Source organism: Bemisia tabaci, chromosome 2 (genome assembly GCF_918797505.1).
Source record: "Bemisia tabaci chromosome 2, PGI_BMITA_v3".
Taxonomy (NCBI): Eukaryota; Metazoa; Arthropoda; class Insecta; order Hemiptera; family Aleyrodidae; genus Bemisia; species Bemisia tabaci.
The window spans coordinates 18,544,158-18,557,417 of NC_092794.1; the positions used below are offsets into that span (position 1 = coordinate 18,544,158).

A 13,260-nucleotide genomic window follows, 5' to 3' on the forward strand; every position below is an offset into this window, starting at 1 on the left:
GCAAACTTTAAAGGGGGAAAAAACAGAAAGTCTGCCATAAGTAGGTAATTGCTCCATCCTTGCGAATCTCAACTTTCAGTCGCATAGTTCTAACATTAAATGGACCACATTTTGCAATAAGGAACCACTATTTCTGACTCATTTTAGAAACAACATTTATGCCATTGGTTTCCCTGTGCAGAAATATACTTTTATAGAAGAGCCAGAGATAGTGGTTCCTCATTGCAAAATGCCCTATTGCAGGGTGATGTACAATTAAAGAGAGAACTCGTTTAATGCTATTAATACTGCCGTGCTAAGGAAGAACGCCGTATGAACACTCGAGAGTTGCCAAATTTTTTTCGATAAAATGTTTATTTTGGAGGAAACTTATGAATATTTATACTTCAAATTTTTAGGAACTTTAGGTGAAATTACGAAAAATATTATCTGAAAAAAATTGGAAGAAAAATATTCACAAGTTCATCAGGAAATTCGTGTTTTATCGATCGAAAGTTGGCAACGCCTGAAGGTTCATAAGGCGTTTTTCCTCAGCACGGCAGAGTAGATGTCAGGAATTAAATACTTGAACATTTTGTCAGTAAGCTTTCATTTTTTTCAGTTGCTTAAAGATTCAAGATGGACGTGGTAGTGCCGACGCCGGAGAGGACGACCAAGTCGACAGTTATGGAGCCTGTGGGTCCGTGGGCTACGGGAAGGGTGGATTGGAACCCGGAGGCCGGGCTTGTGGGCGTAAGACCCGTTGTGGACCAATATTCCATGGCTCGATACGACGTCCACCAATGGAAGGAGCGGATCGATCATCTCAAGCAGGTCTCTTGTAAAAGTTGCAACAAGTCAGAATCGTAAGTTCATCATAAAGATAAACCTGTTTTTACTTCCCAAAAGACTGATTATTGAAATTGATAAAAAAAGCTATAGACAAAGAAGACATAGGCAGTATGAAGCCATGCCATTGGTTGAAATAGGTAGTTCTTATGGACTAAGGGAGAAAATGATGGACTAACTGTCTGGTTTCTCGTGGGTTGCCGTTAGTTAGTCTATTACCTACTGCCTTTGTCCATTGCAACCATTAACTTCCACCAATAGGTTCCCTCCTTATCCCTTTTGTATCATCTTTGTCTATATAGCTTTCTCCATCAGTTTCAAAAATCAGTCCGCTGAGCCCCTAAAAAAAAATGAACGATCGAGGTTATCCAAAGAATAAGGTTTTCGTAACCTTCACGAGGAAAAAATGGACTGGTGATTTAACAATAAAATTGTTAAAAAATGTGTCCAACGTGTTTCAGATGTACATTTTACAATTGTGAAAAGCTAATTTAACCGCGGGGGTGGTTAAATTAGCATTTTTTTACTGTAAAATCCACTATAATGTAATTGACCTTTTTTTTAAATAAAAAATTGTTACAGGTCATCAATTTCATTTTTCCGTGTTGAATGAGCTAAATCGTTAAATGTGAATGAGCTGATTGTTGAATTTGAATGATCCTGATGCCTGATGCCTGATGCCTAATGTCTAATGGATCATTCAAGCACAACAATCCAAAAACTCAGAGCGTTCAAAATAATTCTAGATCATTGGTGTGTTTCATCCAAGCTGAAATAGGATCAATAAATAGCCAATGCAATGCCTCTAATAGTACTGTGCGTTTGTTGGACTGTCTTATTTATTTATTTTTTTTTTTTCAAAGTAACCACGTACATAAGATTGCATGGCACAAAAATGAAGGTGCCTGAGCACTGCCAGTTATCCGTTTCCAACTCAGCGCTTAGTCAGAACTGTTCGAGGGGTTTCAATCTGGCGCTGTGTATGTTTTTGTGCATACTCAACTAATCGAAGGAGTTTCTGAATGCCGCGACAAATGCTTTTCTCGAAATCTGATGATTCTGCGAAATATCCAAGGAACTGAAACATAAGTCTGGTGCATCGTAAACTGTCAACCAAAAATAATTTTTTTGGGGGAAAAAAAAGAAAATATAAAAAATCAAAAATAGAGAAAAAACCACAAAAAAATATGTAACTGGTACTTCACGTTTATAAGAGGTATCAGGAACTCAAAATTTCATAGCCTCATCAACACGTGCGTGCCACCACTCTTTATCTTTTGCCCAGGGCCGGATTAGCCGGGAGGGGGGGGTATTTATTTATTTATTTTTTTGACCACTATGTTTAGTTCTTTATCTTAGCCAGTAATCCGACCAGATCTTCTGGGGACGCTTGGAGTTTATAAGACGGATTTAGAAAAGCCTGGAAAATACTGGAATTTTGGGTTTCATAGAACCCTTAAGTAAGTCGTGATCGAATAGTTATCTCGTTACGTCTGCCGTGAATGATTTCAAATATCGACGCCTGCACTAGGAAAAAAAAGTTCCTATCTCCGATTATAACGTTGCACATTTTTCCTCATGTTTTATTTTTGATCATTTTTTTAAAAAAAAAAAAATAGCTACACAGTTTTTTAGAAAATTTTGAGAATTTTCCGTAATGATTTAAAATTACAATTTCAAAAAAGACGCGATATCTTAGTTCGTTCGGTTTTCTTTTTATTGAAACGAAATTTATTTTACGCAAACCGAGTTTCAGAATCGCTGCATCGTTCCGACATCGTGCGGGTTTCTGAATCGTTGCAATTAGGATAAATATTTACCCTTTAATTAGGGTAAAAACCGGACAGGGACCGTCTAAAGAAATGACGCGCGGTTCTAATTTTGCGGCGAATTTTGCGTCGCGCAAGCCAAGGAAGGGAGTGCGGTAGAGTGTCGAGTCATCTTCACAGTGTGAAGCGCCTTCAATCCAGCTAACGGCAATGTGCCCGTACAAGTAGTGGAATAGTTTTAGCAAATAACTCTCGCATTGCGTTTGGTGCAATGCGAGAAGTATTCATGCAGTCTCGTAGGCGCTGACACCGACCGGACTGTTTCGCGCAATGCGAGAAGTATTCCTGCAGCCTTGCAGGCGCTAATATGAGTTTAACGCCGACTGCACCGTGTTTGGCACAATTCAACTCGCGTTCGGATAATCGCGGCATCGAAAAATGGGGCTTACAAGGCCCATGTAGTGTTTCGACGCCGTATGAGCATCCCAACGTTGCCTTGTTTCTCCGGAAAATATATTTTTCCTGAGAAATATTAGGAAAGTTCTCTATGTTCACTTTTTTATATTGAATGTACCATTAAACAAGATACAAATTTAAGAACGCTGATACTGATACATGATTCTTCACCACAATTTCACGCAGAACACATTTCGCGCAACGAAAACTACTGAAATTAATTTCTAGCCAAGATATTAACGTTTTTATTGTCCATTGGTTATGGGACTTTGGATTGCCCACCACAAGAAAAACAAAACCCCACGCGAGTCAAACTACGCCTTATAAAGGCTTTAGCAGACTACTCAATCGATTAGATTTTTTTACTGATTTAATTTAAGGGTTTTAATAGCCACTAACCCTCCTTTTTTATTATTATAATAAAGCTGAATTATCTATTAATAACATAAATAATAAGATTTGGTTAAGTAATTTAATATTTTTTTTTTACATTTATGATTTTGAATCTCTTAGATCTAATGATTTACAGACTTTTTGAGATTTATGATCCACACAGACTTTTACATCATTTTTTCTTTCCCACACCATGTTGTTTAAAGTATGTACAACTTGTGCTGAGCATCAAGATTGAGGTTGCCATATTTTCATATCACTGCGACTGTTACAGTGACGTTTGGCGTGCAATTTAACCCAAATATATTATTCTTTCTTCCATGAGCGGAGAGGTTGATTTTACTCAGAAAAAACTCGACTTCCAATTGACTCAGTGTATTTGCACTTCGGTTATAACAAGAATCGGATACAACGACAAAATCAGGCCGGTCCATAGAGGGTCGTTGTATCCGATTTCCACTGGTATAGTAAATGTTGCGATGATTTTTTCCAGGGTAGAGGACCACTCGACGGACAACATGAAGACGGCAGCTCGGCTGGCGGACAAGAACCAGGAGGAGTGCAAGGGCCTGATAAACGGGCGGGCGTTGGAGATCCACAAGCTGAGGACGGACCTGAGCCGGAGCATCGACGCCGTGGAGAAGGAGATGCGGATGCTCCAGGACGAGATCCACCGCATCAAACGCTGCATCGCCACCGTCGACATCGCCGGCCTCATCTCCAACGAGTGCATCAAGCAGCGCGGCTTCCGCCTCGAGTCCGACCTCGTCCACGATCCCGTCCAACAGGAGCTCGCTAAGGTCCGCTATCTACATTAGTGACAATTAGTGGAAAACAAAGAGAATGTAAAAGCAGCCCGAAACGGAAACGACAATCGAAAACACAGGAAAATGCGGAAACAAGGCTAAAATGCAAAATACAAAGGCAGGACGTTTCGGTACCTTACGGCACCATTATCAACTGCTAAAATAGAATTAAAAATAAAAAAAGAAATTAAAATAAAAACCAGCAAACGGCGTTACCTAGTGAAATTGGTAAATGAGACTGCAGTGATAACAGAATAAACAACAAACAAGCCTTTAAGTTTACCAGCCAACAAACAAGTTTTTATTTTAATTTCTTTTTTATTTTTATTTCTATTTTAGCAGTTGATAATGGTGCCGTAAGGTACCAAAACGTCCTGCCTTTGTATTTTGTATTTTAGCCTTGTTTCCGCATTTTCCTGTGTTTTCGATAAGTGACAATGGAGATGTTGCATGTGTGAGGGATTTGCGATTTGACTGTTGCTTCTTATGTAAAAGTTCGCGAGAAACACGATGGTGCCACTCGTTTTCTCTGAAATCAACTCCCAAGCTCAAAAAAAGCTCTCAAGTTGAGGCCAAAATGGAGGGGACGTCCAACCCTACCCTGAGAGCCCACGTCTACATCCAGACAAAGTCTCCATGCACAGATAGGGAGCAAATACATTAGCAGGATTGCCGTGTTTTCAGTTTTGGAGTCCCCAATTAAGGGGCAGCCCTGTCAATGTATTTGCTCCCTATCTTTGCATGGAGAGTTTGTCTTGATGTAGAGGTGGACTCTCAGGGTAGGGTGGGATATCCCCTCCATTTTGGCCTCACTTTGAGAGCTTTTTTTGAGCTTGGGAGATGATTTCTGAGAAAACCAGTGGCACCATCGTGTTTCTCGCGAACTTTTACATAAGAATTAATGGTCAAATCGCAAATCCCTCACACATGCAACATCTCCATTATTTGGACGTATTTATGCTGAAAGTAGCGTCCTTTTATAGGGAAAGGAGGACACTGGGCACCATGAAGAGTTTAGGGCCCAAAAATGGCGGCCCTTTGTTTTGGTATTAAAGGGTTGTCCTTTTGGAGGGAGGGAGAGGTCATTGTTAACTTTTGATGGTTATCACCAGCCAGCGCACAGTGGATCGAGTCCATAGGAGAGGTCCAACAATAAATTTGGAAACTGTAAACGCTTCTAACCCCGCTTCCTCTTGGTTTCCTCTTGAAATTTTCTACTGAAAGCACCCCTTGAAATGTAAAATGTGACGAAATAAACCCCAAAATTTGCAGTTTTAGTCAAAAATTTCGTGTCCGACCTCTCTAATTGGCTCGATACACTGTGCGGCGCGGCGGCTGTCTTATGTAGGTGATAACAGGAGGAAGTAAAAGCCAACTTTTACCTCCCCCTGTCATCACCCACCTATCATTTGACTGCTTGTTGCTTCCTTCTCGCTGTTCCTTCTATTTTTAACCATTTTTTTTTATTTTTCACTCTCTGGTATGCATCCCATTTTTCATTTTATCTTGTAGTTTATTGCTTGATGTAGTGTGATATTTAGCTTTGATAATGATTGGAAAGATCGAAAAGCTTCGGCTCAACTAAATATATGTATCTTTCATAACACCTTAGCGTTGTGTATTTACATAAAAAATTCTCATTATTACGAACACTACAGAGAGAAAAATTCATTATAGTCAAAACGCCCTCACATTAGTGCGTAGGCAATACGGACATCCGTGGAGCCCGGATACTTGCATCCATGCTGTATGATGAAATGGGTTTCGTGACCGTCGCATTTGACAATAACTGAGGCTCTATTTTGTTGCTTGATTTTGCGATGTCCGCCTGTTTCGGAATAATAAAATCGCTGAAAATTCCAGGAGTACTCACTCATTAACGAAGTACGGGAATTACTGGTGAAAACTTTGGGACAATTCGAAGAGCAGCTGGCCAGAAATGAGTCGGTCAAGAGCAAACTGGAATGGGATTGGTCGAACAAAAGAGAGGCCTACGACCTCGAGACTACCAATGTTGGACTCAACACACAGTCCACCACCGCTCTTTTCAAGCCGGGATCCGTGCGATTCCCCGAAAAGTGCGTAAATACCAAATATAGTCGGTAAATTACATAGAGTTAATCGAGACATTTAAAATTGAACCTTTTTGCAATAGTGTAGAACTCTGAATATGAGAATTGCATGTTTTTCGAGCTGGTACGTACCTACTTATGTGCCCCGTAGCTGGATAATGATAATCCTAACAGTTTCCATGAAGAGGTTTTCTACTAAATGCGAGACAATATACTTCATGAATATTCAGAAACTGGAAGTAAGTATTCTTCGCGGCAATTTATGATGCAAATATTTTAACTTTTGTGTGAGCAATGAAGTATCGCGCGAAACTGAAGGCGTTGTGGACTGCGGTGGAAACGCAGTTTGACGAAGCGCACAATACGTGTGTCTCCTGTGCGGATCGTATAACCCGCAATCCTCCCGTCATTACTTTGAGGACGAGTCATGATCCATTAAGATACATGACATTTTAAAGAACATTTAAATAATGTAGTCTATCGGGAAAAATAATTTAAAATGTACTTCAACAGCTCCTCTTGATCTAAACACGTCCGTATTATGATTCATGAGCGGGCTCCAGTACTTTTCTCCAGCAAGCTGATTATTGAGATTGCTGGACAAAGCTATAGACAAGAAATTATAGGCTATGGGGAACTCGAGCGATCCCTTTGGTAGGTTAGTACACCAATACTGCCGTGATAAGAAAAAACGCCTATGAACATTCGACAGTTGCCAAATTTCCTCTGATAAAGTGTTCATTTTTGAGGAAAGCTATGAATATTTTCCATTGACATTTTTTGACACTTTAGATCAAATTGCAAACAAAAGTATGTAAGAAATTGGAAGGAAAGTATTCGCAGATTTTCCTGAAAATTAGAGATCTGTCTAAGGAAATTTGGCAACGCCTGAAGGCTCATACGGCGTTTTTCCTTAGCACGGCAGAATAGGATCCCTCCATATCCCTTTTGTCATCTTGGTCTATAACTTTGTCCATAGTTGTGTCTACCAATTTCAAAAATCGTTCTGCTGAACCTCCTTCAAACATTTTAAAGCTGACCTGTTTTGAGGGGCAGGCTCGGTCGATTCAAAGGGCGTTTTCAGAAATTTTTAAAACTGTTGCCAAGTTTTTACCTGTGTGAAAAAATGTGACCTAAACTGACGTCTCCTGATTGGTGTTTCCTTGGGGTAGTGGTGCGAGCGTGCCTCGGTGGACGGCGGAGACGGAGACAGCATTGGCGGTGGGGGATGAGGCGTGCAAGCAGTCGGCCGAGCTCCGACTCCTCCTCAACAACACCATCCTCATCGACTGCATCAGGGATCTGCGACTCCAGTGCGATCGCGTCGACCTTGCTCTCTCCCAGAGGATCCAGGAGACCGAGCAGAGTCGCCAAGTCCTCCAGGCTTGCCTCGAAAAGGTCAATATTACACCCATACAGAGCGTCTAAAAGGGAGGGTATCGGTTCGATCGACATGATATGAATCGATCGCAAAATAAAAACGTAAACTGATGGAAGTGGTTTGATCGACAATCATGAATCGGTCATCAACGATTCGATCGACGAATTCATGGACCGATCGGCAAACCCGCGATTTGATGGAATTTTGTCGATCGAATCGGTGTCAATTGAATCGACAACAGTTGTTTTTTAATATTGTTACAATCAAATCGATGCCGATCGGTTCACGTCGATCAATTCACGTTTTTATTTTTCGATCGATTCATATTGATTGATTCCATACTCTCTGTCAACAGGTCTGGAAAATCATAAAAACCGAGAATATCAGTATTTTTGAAAAGTGGAGAGTGCACTTGTTTGCCCGATTTTTTAAAGGATATTAAGGCACGAACTAAAAAGTTGAAAATTGCGTGAAAAGAGCCTTCATTTGAATGCGCATCGGCGAGATAGTAAGATGGCAGCCGTGGAGATCGGTCCTGTAACACTGTGACAGTTGCTGTGTGATGTTGCCGATCCCTCTTTACGCCATCTATGCTCCATACAGCCCGTATATCAACGCACGCCTGCACAGATTATGGATAACGCGAGATGGAAATAAGGTGATACAGCAACCGTGACCGGACCTATCTGGCGGAATTTTTCGAGGGGGTGTCGGCAAGTAAGGGAGGTTCCTCCTTAAAAATGTCCATGAAATGTTTCTGGATATTTCTGTACGAAAGGAGTCATGAACATTTTCAGGACAATCTTTTGATTGGTTTTTTTGTTAAAAAGTAAAAATAATAAAAATGAAAAAAATTGTTGACTTTAAGCATCGATCTGGTCCATCAAAGTACTTACTTTCATTTCGCAGTGCTATCATTCCTCCTCAAAATATTTGATCCCCAAAAACCTAGCAGTCCTTGTCTTTTCAGTCTGATTTGTTGCGACGTTGCCTTATCAATCTTTCCGATTGTTCCAAGACGTACACAAAAGCGTTTAACAAAACTGTTCCGGTTTTCATTTTAGATATTGAACAGAATGAGCACTACCGAAGGCACCATCCGGAAGTTGAAAAATATGATACGGAATTTGGACCAAATGACGAAAGTCGCTCAATCGCGGCTAGATAATCGAAACCAGAGGCCGCCCGCAGAAAGCACGCGCGATGAAGCTCACGTGAGGTGAGTAATCTGAGCTTCTTCATTCGGTGAATTTGACGAAAAGACCATTCACTCACTCGTGTTCTAAATGCCATATCTAATGAAAATTCAAGCGAAAAGATTATTAGTTCCTTCCTTTTCTTCATGCTTGTAGCTCTTCTTGTTATTTAGTTTTAGATTACCTAAATATTTTTATGTCAAAAGGCACAATCCTTCTAGTGTAGTCAAATAGAGATATGTCGCAGGCCAATAGTCAAATCAGGCATTTTGTGAAATGCCTAGGCAAATAGACAAATATTCTCTACTAGATTGAAGAAAACCATTCAGTTCCTCAATTTTGACAATTCAAGCCTTTGAAAATTTGGAGAAAAATGCTCACCAGAATGTAAGACCATTGTAAGGCCGTTTCAATGATTTTCTGAGCTTGATTGAGCATTCATTTCGACATTCGCAATGTGTCTGGAAGAACAAAATGTTTCCAATTTCGAATTCGAAAATTTCTTAAAAGCCAAATGAATGGTGAAATTCCACTGAAATTCTCAATTTTAACGAGATTCTTGTTCAATATATTGAAAAATTCAGAGATATACGTCAAAAATATAGAAAACCTCCTGCATCTGCAGAATTTGACGAATTTCCTAGGCATTTTTAAAGTGCATGCCTGATTTCACTATTTGCCTGCGACAAAGTTCACCCCACGCACTTATTTATTTTATTTTATTTTATTTTTATATTTTTTTTTTGTCAATTTTTTCAAATATTTATCACCCAGACTTTGATTCTTTGCCAATTAATCCCTACGTGTCTTGACTTTGCAGGTTAGTGGAGGAGGTAAAAACGCTTCTTGAGCAAACAACGACTCTGGAAAACCGTATCAAAGATACAGAGGCTGTGCATCAGGAATTATACGCGTCAAGGAAAAACCTGGAGCAGGAATTGCAGGTTAAGCTGAAAACGTTGTGGGTGGATAGAGAGCGCTGTCAGCCTGTTCGCGCTCATTACCCCTCCGTGGCTGCGTTGTCGGGACACGGTGACTGAAAGATTAATCGCCGTTCAAAAGTCCCATTTAAGGATCTAAATCAAAAGAGGCTGCCGTTTATGCCGTCATCATTCATCCATAAAACTAAATGAATTAGAAACGGCATTAATCTGCCGTGATATCGAAGAGAGCAGCAAGTGCAAAAATGAAGTTTTGAGAAAACGGGCTCAGAAGCTTCTGACCTGAAAATCATATGGATATAAGCCTCCGTTCTTTGTCAAATTGCCACTAATCGTCTGAAAGACTCCTAGAACCCGTTTGGATGATTGAAAATCGACTGATTTTATTTCGGTCACATTCAAAGGGTATTTTTCATTTCCATGCTGGGCTATTGTTATAGGCAAGACAGCCGTAAGTGCTATCTTCTGCATGCTATCGTGGTTGTGTTTTGGACACACGATAAACGCATTTTCAGGTTAGAAATTGGCAGAAGAGGGCGGCACTTCACTTGAAAGCACTGTTTTCAATGGCTCTCTGGAGGAATATTGTCACTTACTGCTGTCTTGCCTATACAACTACGTAATTTTCTGCGCACTTGCGGCTTTCTCATATGTCTCTTCTTTATACTATGAACATGAATGTTGCTGTTTTAGCTATTTCAGTGATTTCATCTATAAGAGATTAAACGAATTTCGAAGGAAACTTGATTTCGAAAATTTGACACTTACTGCTCTCTTCGCAATCACTGCAGAAATGATGGGCCCGCAGGTCATTTCACCACAGAAAATAGTAATTTTAATGCCGTTGCATCAGTAAGTCAGTGAGAGAGAGTTCCCCTGCTTTTATCGATACAGACAACCCAAATTTATTTCACAGCTTAAGCAGGTTTGGCTGACCACGTATGTCTCAATGAGTTTATACTAACGTGAAATATGCTTTATATCCAACAGGGAGCTTCTATTCATTAATACAATATTTAATATTATGCAGAACAAATTCTACTACCGTTGAATTTTTCATGGCACGCGATCACTGGGAGCCAGGAGACTCGATACGTGTATTCGAGTCCCATTGAATATATTTCCCTCTCTTCCATCCGTTTAGAAATTGCAATTTAGCATTTTCCTGCGTCAATTTTAGTGCGATTTTAAATTTTAATGAGCACCTCGATTTCAATTTCCTCTCTGCATTCCATTTTGCCACGGTACCCAGGGAATAATATCGTCTTCGGGGAAGATATCGGAAATAACCACGAAAATATGATCTTTTCAAACTACAATTGTTTGTCAAAACGATGAAATGAACTTTGGTAATTCGTTTTCGTTTCGACAAAAAATTGAAATAAATTCCTCGAAGAGTAAAATGAATTTGAGCAGTGGAAAGTTTTAATGGCGCAGTTTTTCGTTACAAATAACGATTGAGTCTACCTAAATATAGCCTCAATTTAAAATATGCGTTTGAATTTTGATGTGAATCCTAAATGGACGAAGATAACACTCGTGCCTTTGAGGAAATACTGCGGTATTGGTGGCTCTAAGTAAATGCTTGAAATGCCTGCCAACATTGCCGACAATGCCTCACAAAAATTATTCGATTAATTGATAAAAAATGAATACCTATGTCTAATTAATTTTTCCAACATTATTGTACACTTAAACACATGCACAATTCATACACTTGTTTGAGTGAAATGTTTGAGTAACGAGTGTCTTAATAATTAAATTTAAAAGCGTACTTTCATTTTGTTTGGCGTCATTTTTTTGTTTTGACTTTTTTGTCTGTCCGTCGCTCTTTTTTCACTTGATAAGATTCATCTCTGTAATTTGCATTCTATTTATTTTTCTTGCTCTCAGACTCGAGAAGCGCTTGCTTTCATCTAAGAAAAGATACAAACAGCGAGAATATTTTAAAATCACCTTCTATTAACTGAGTGGAAAACGCGCTAAATAAAATAAATAATTTTAAGAATCCGACACATGAACCTGCTGTCGAAATCAAAATCGCCGGTGGAAGAGAGAGAAAAATTCTTGTAAAGAATATTTCAAGTCGATGAGTGTTTATGACAAATCTTGTTCCAAAGTAATTTTTGCAGAAAAATTGATCCTAATAACTCAACTTTCAATTCCGTAACACCATTTCATACTTTTTATACCCAAGTCATGAAACTTCATGTAAGTTTTAATTAGTTGATTTTATAGAACACTTTTCAGTGTAAAATTAATTACTTTAATTTAGTATTTGACTGTCAGCTTAGTGTATTGATTTTTACGTTGCGTTGTCTTAAATATTAGTTGTTTTTTTATATACAATGTTGTTACGTATTTTTTGTTCCTTGGATGCCTGCTTAAAAGATATCAGCAGAAATCAACTTCCGCCAGGGATACCATCCAATATAATATGTAACATTTAATTCAATGAAAATCGGTGGCGTGACGTACGTTGCGATTTATGGATCGATCGATCTACCATTTACACCTATGGAAAAGGATTGATGCAGAGGATGATCGCAACGAACACCATAAGCATCGATTCTTTGCCAAAAGCTTCAAACGAGGAAATATCGATAATCGATCTTTCACGCTTCGCCACTGATGGCAATGTATGTGCATACTGCATATCGACGGTGAAACTACCAAACCACGTATCTCGTTTGCGGTGTTTAAAAATCTACGCTCGCATTTTATTTTTTTGAAGTAGACCAAATCAATATCATTCCTTGAAATTTTCACAGAATTTTCTCCGCACGAAGAGGAAAAATCACAGAAATTTTCAAGACAGGAAATTAAGTAGTTTTTCATTTAAAAAATAAAGTATGACAGGAAGTCTGCGACGTCGCAAACCGAGATACGTGGTTTGGTAGTTTCACCGTCGATATGTGACCACTCACGGGAAGACTAGGTATACGGAGGACTATGGGAGCGATTCTTTCCGAGCTGATTCAAAAAATCGAATTTTGATATTTTGGAAGAGAATTTTTGCTTGATTGCTTTGCAAAAAGTGAATTCAATGTTTATATGTCAATAAAGCGTAATTTTGCATCAGGATATCAATATTTTTTCCTAAAAATGGAATATTTGAATGAGTATGGCTTTTTTTCAATACCACGTGGTTTAAGTTGCGAACTTCAAAGTGTCAAATCTCTGGTTTAGGTCAATCATTTTTGGTATTTATTTCTGCCCCCGACCGCTCAAAAAATTATTTCCTGTGCTTCGGGAACCGTTCACAAACACGTGACGCTACATTTTAAATTTTCCTACCCCCCTCCCTCTACCCTCTTAACGCTTCTGTAACATGGGTGCCTATCCTTTAACATGTGAAAACAAAGTGGCGTAACGCCGTCCTCGATCTCCTTCATTAAGAGCGTTACATATTTTATGA

The 13,260-nt window shown here is 39.3% G+C and overlaps 1 protein-coding gene across 1 annotated transcript; it reads left to right on the plus strand.

Annotated features, from left to right (window-relative positions):
- Positions 1–607: 607 nt before the first annotated feature.
- Tektin-A (Tektin A) lies at positions 608–12,692 on the plus strand. Its single transcript, XM_019050134.2, has 6 exons — positions 608–845; positions 3,940–4,246; positions 6,116–6,330; positions 7,497–7,722; positions 8,770–8,924; positions 9,722–12,692. Exons 1-6 carry the CDS (start codon positions 619–621, stop codon positions 9,939–9,941), a joined length of 1,350 nt encoding a protein of 449 aa, XP_018905679.2. The 5' UTR covers positions 608–618; the 3' UTR covers positions 9,942–12,692.
- The last annotated feature ends 568 nt before the right edge of the window (positions 12,693–13,260 follow it).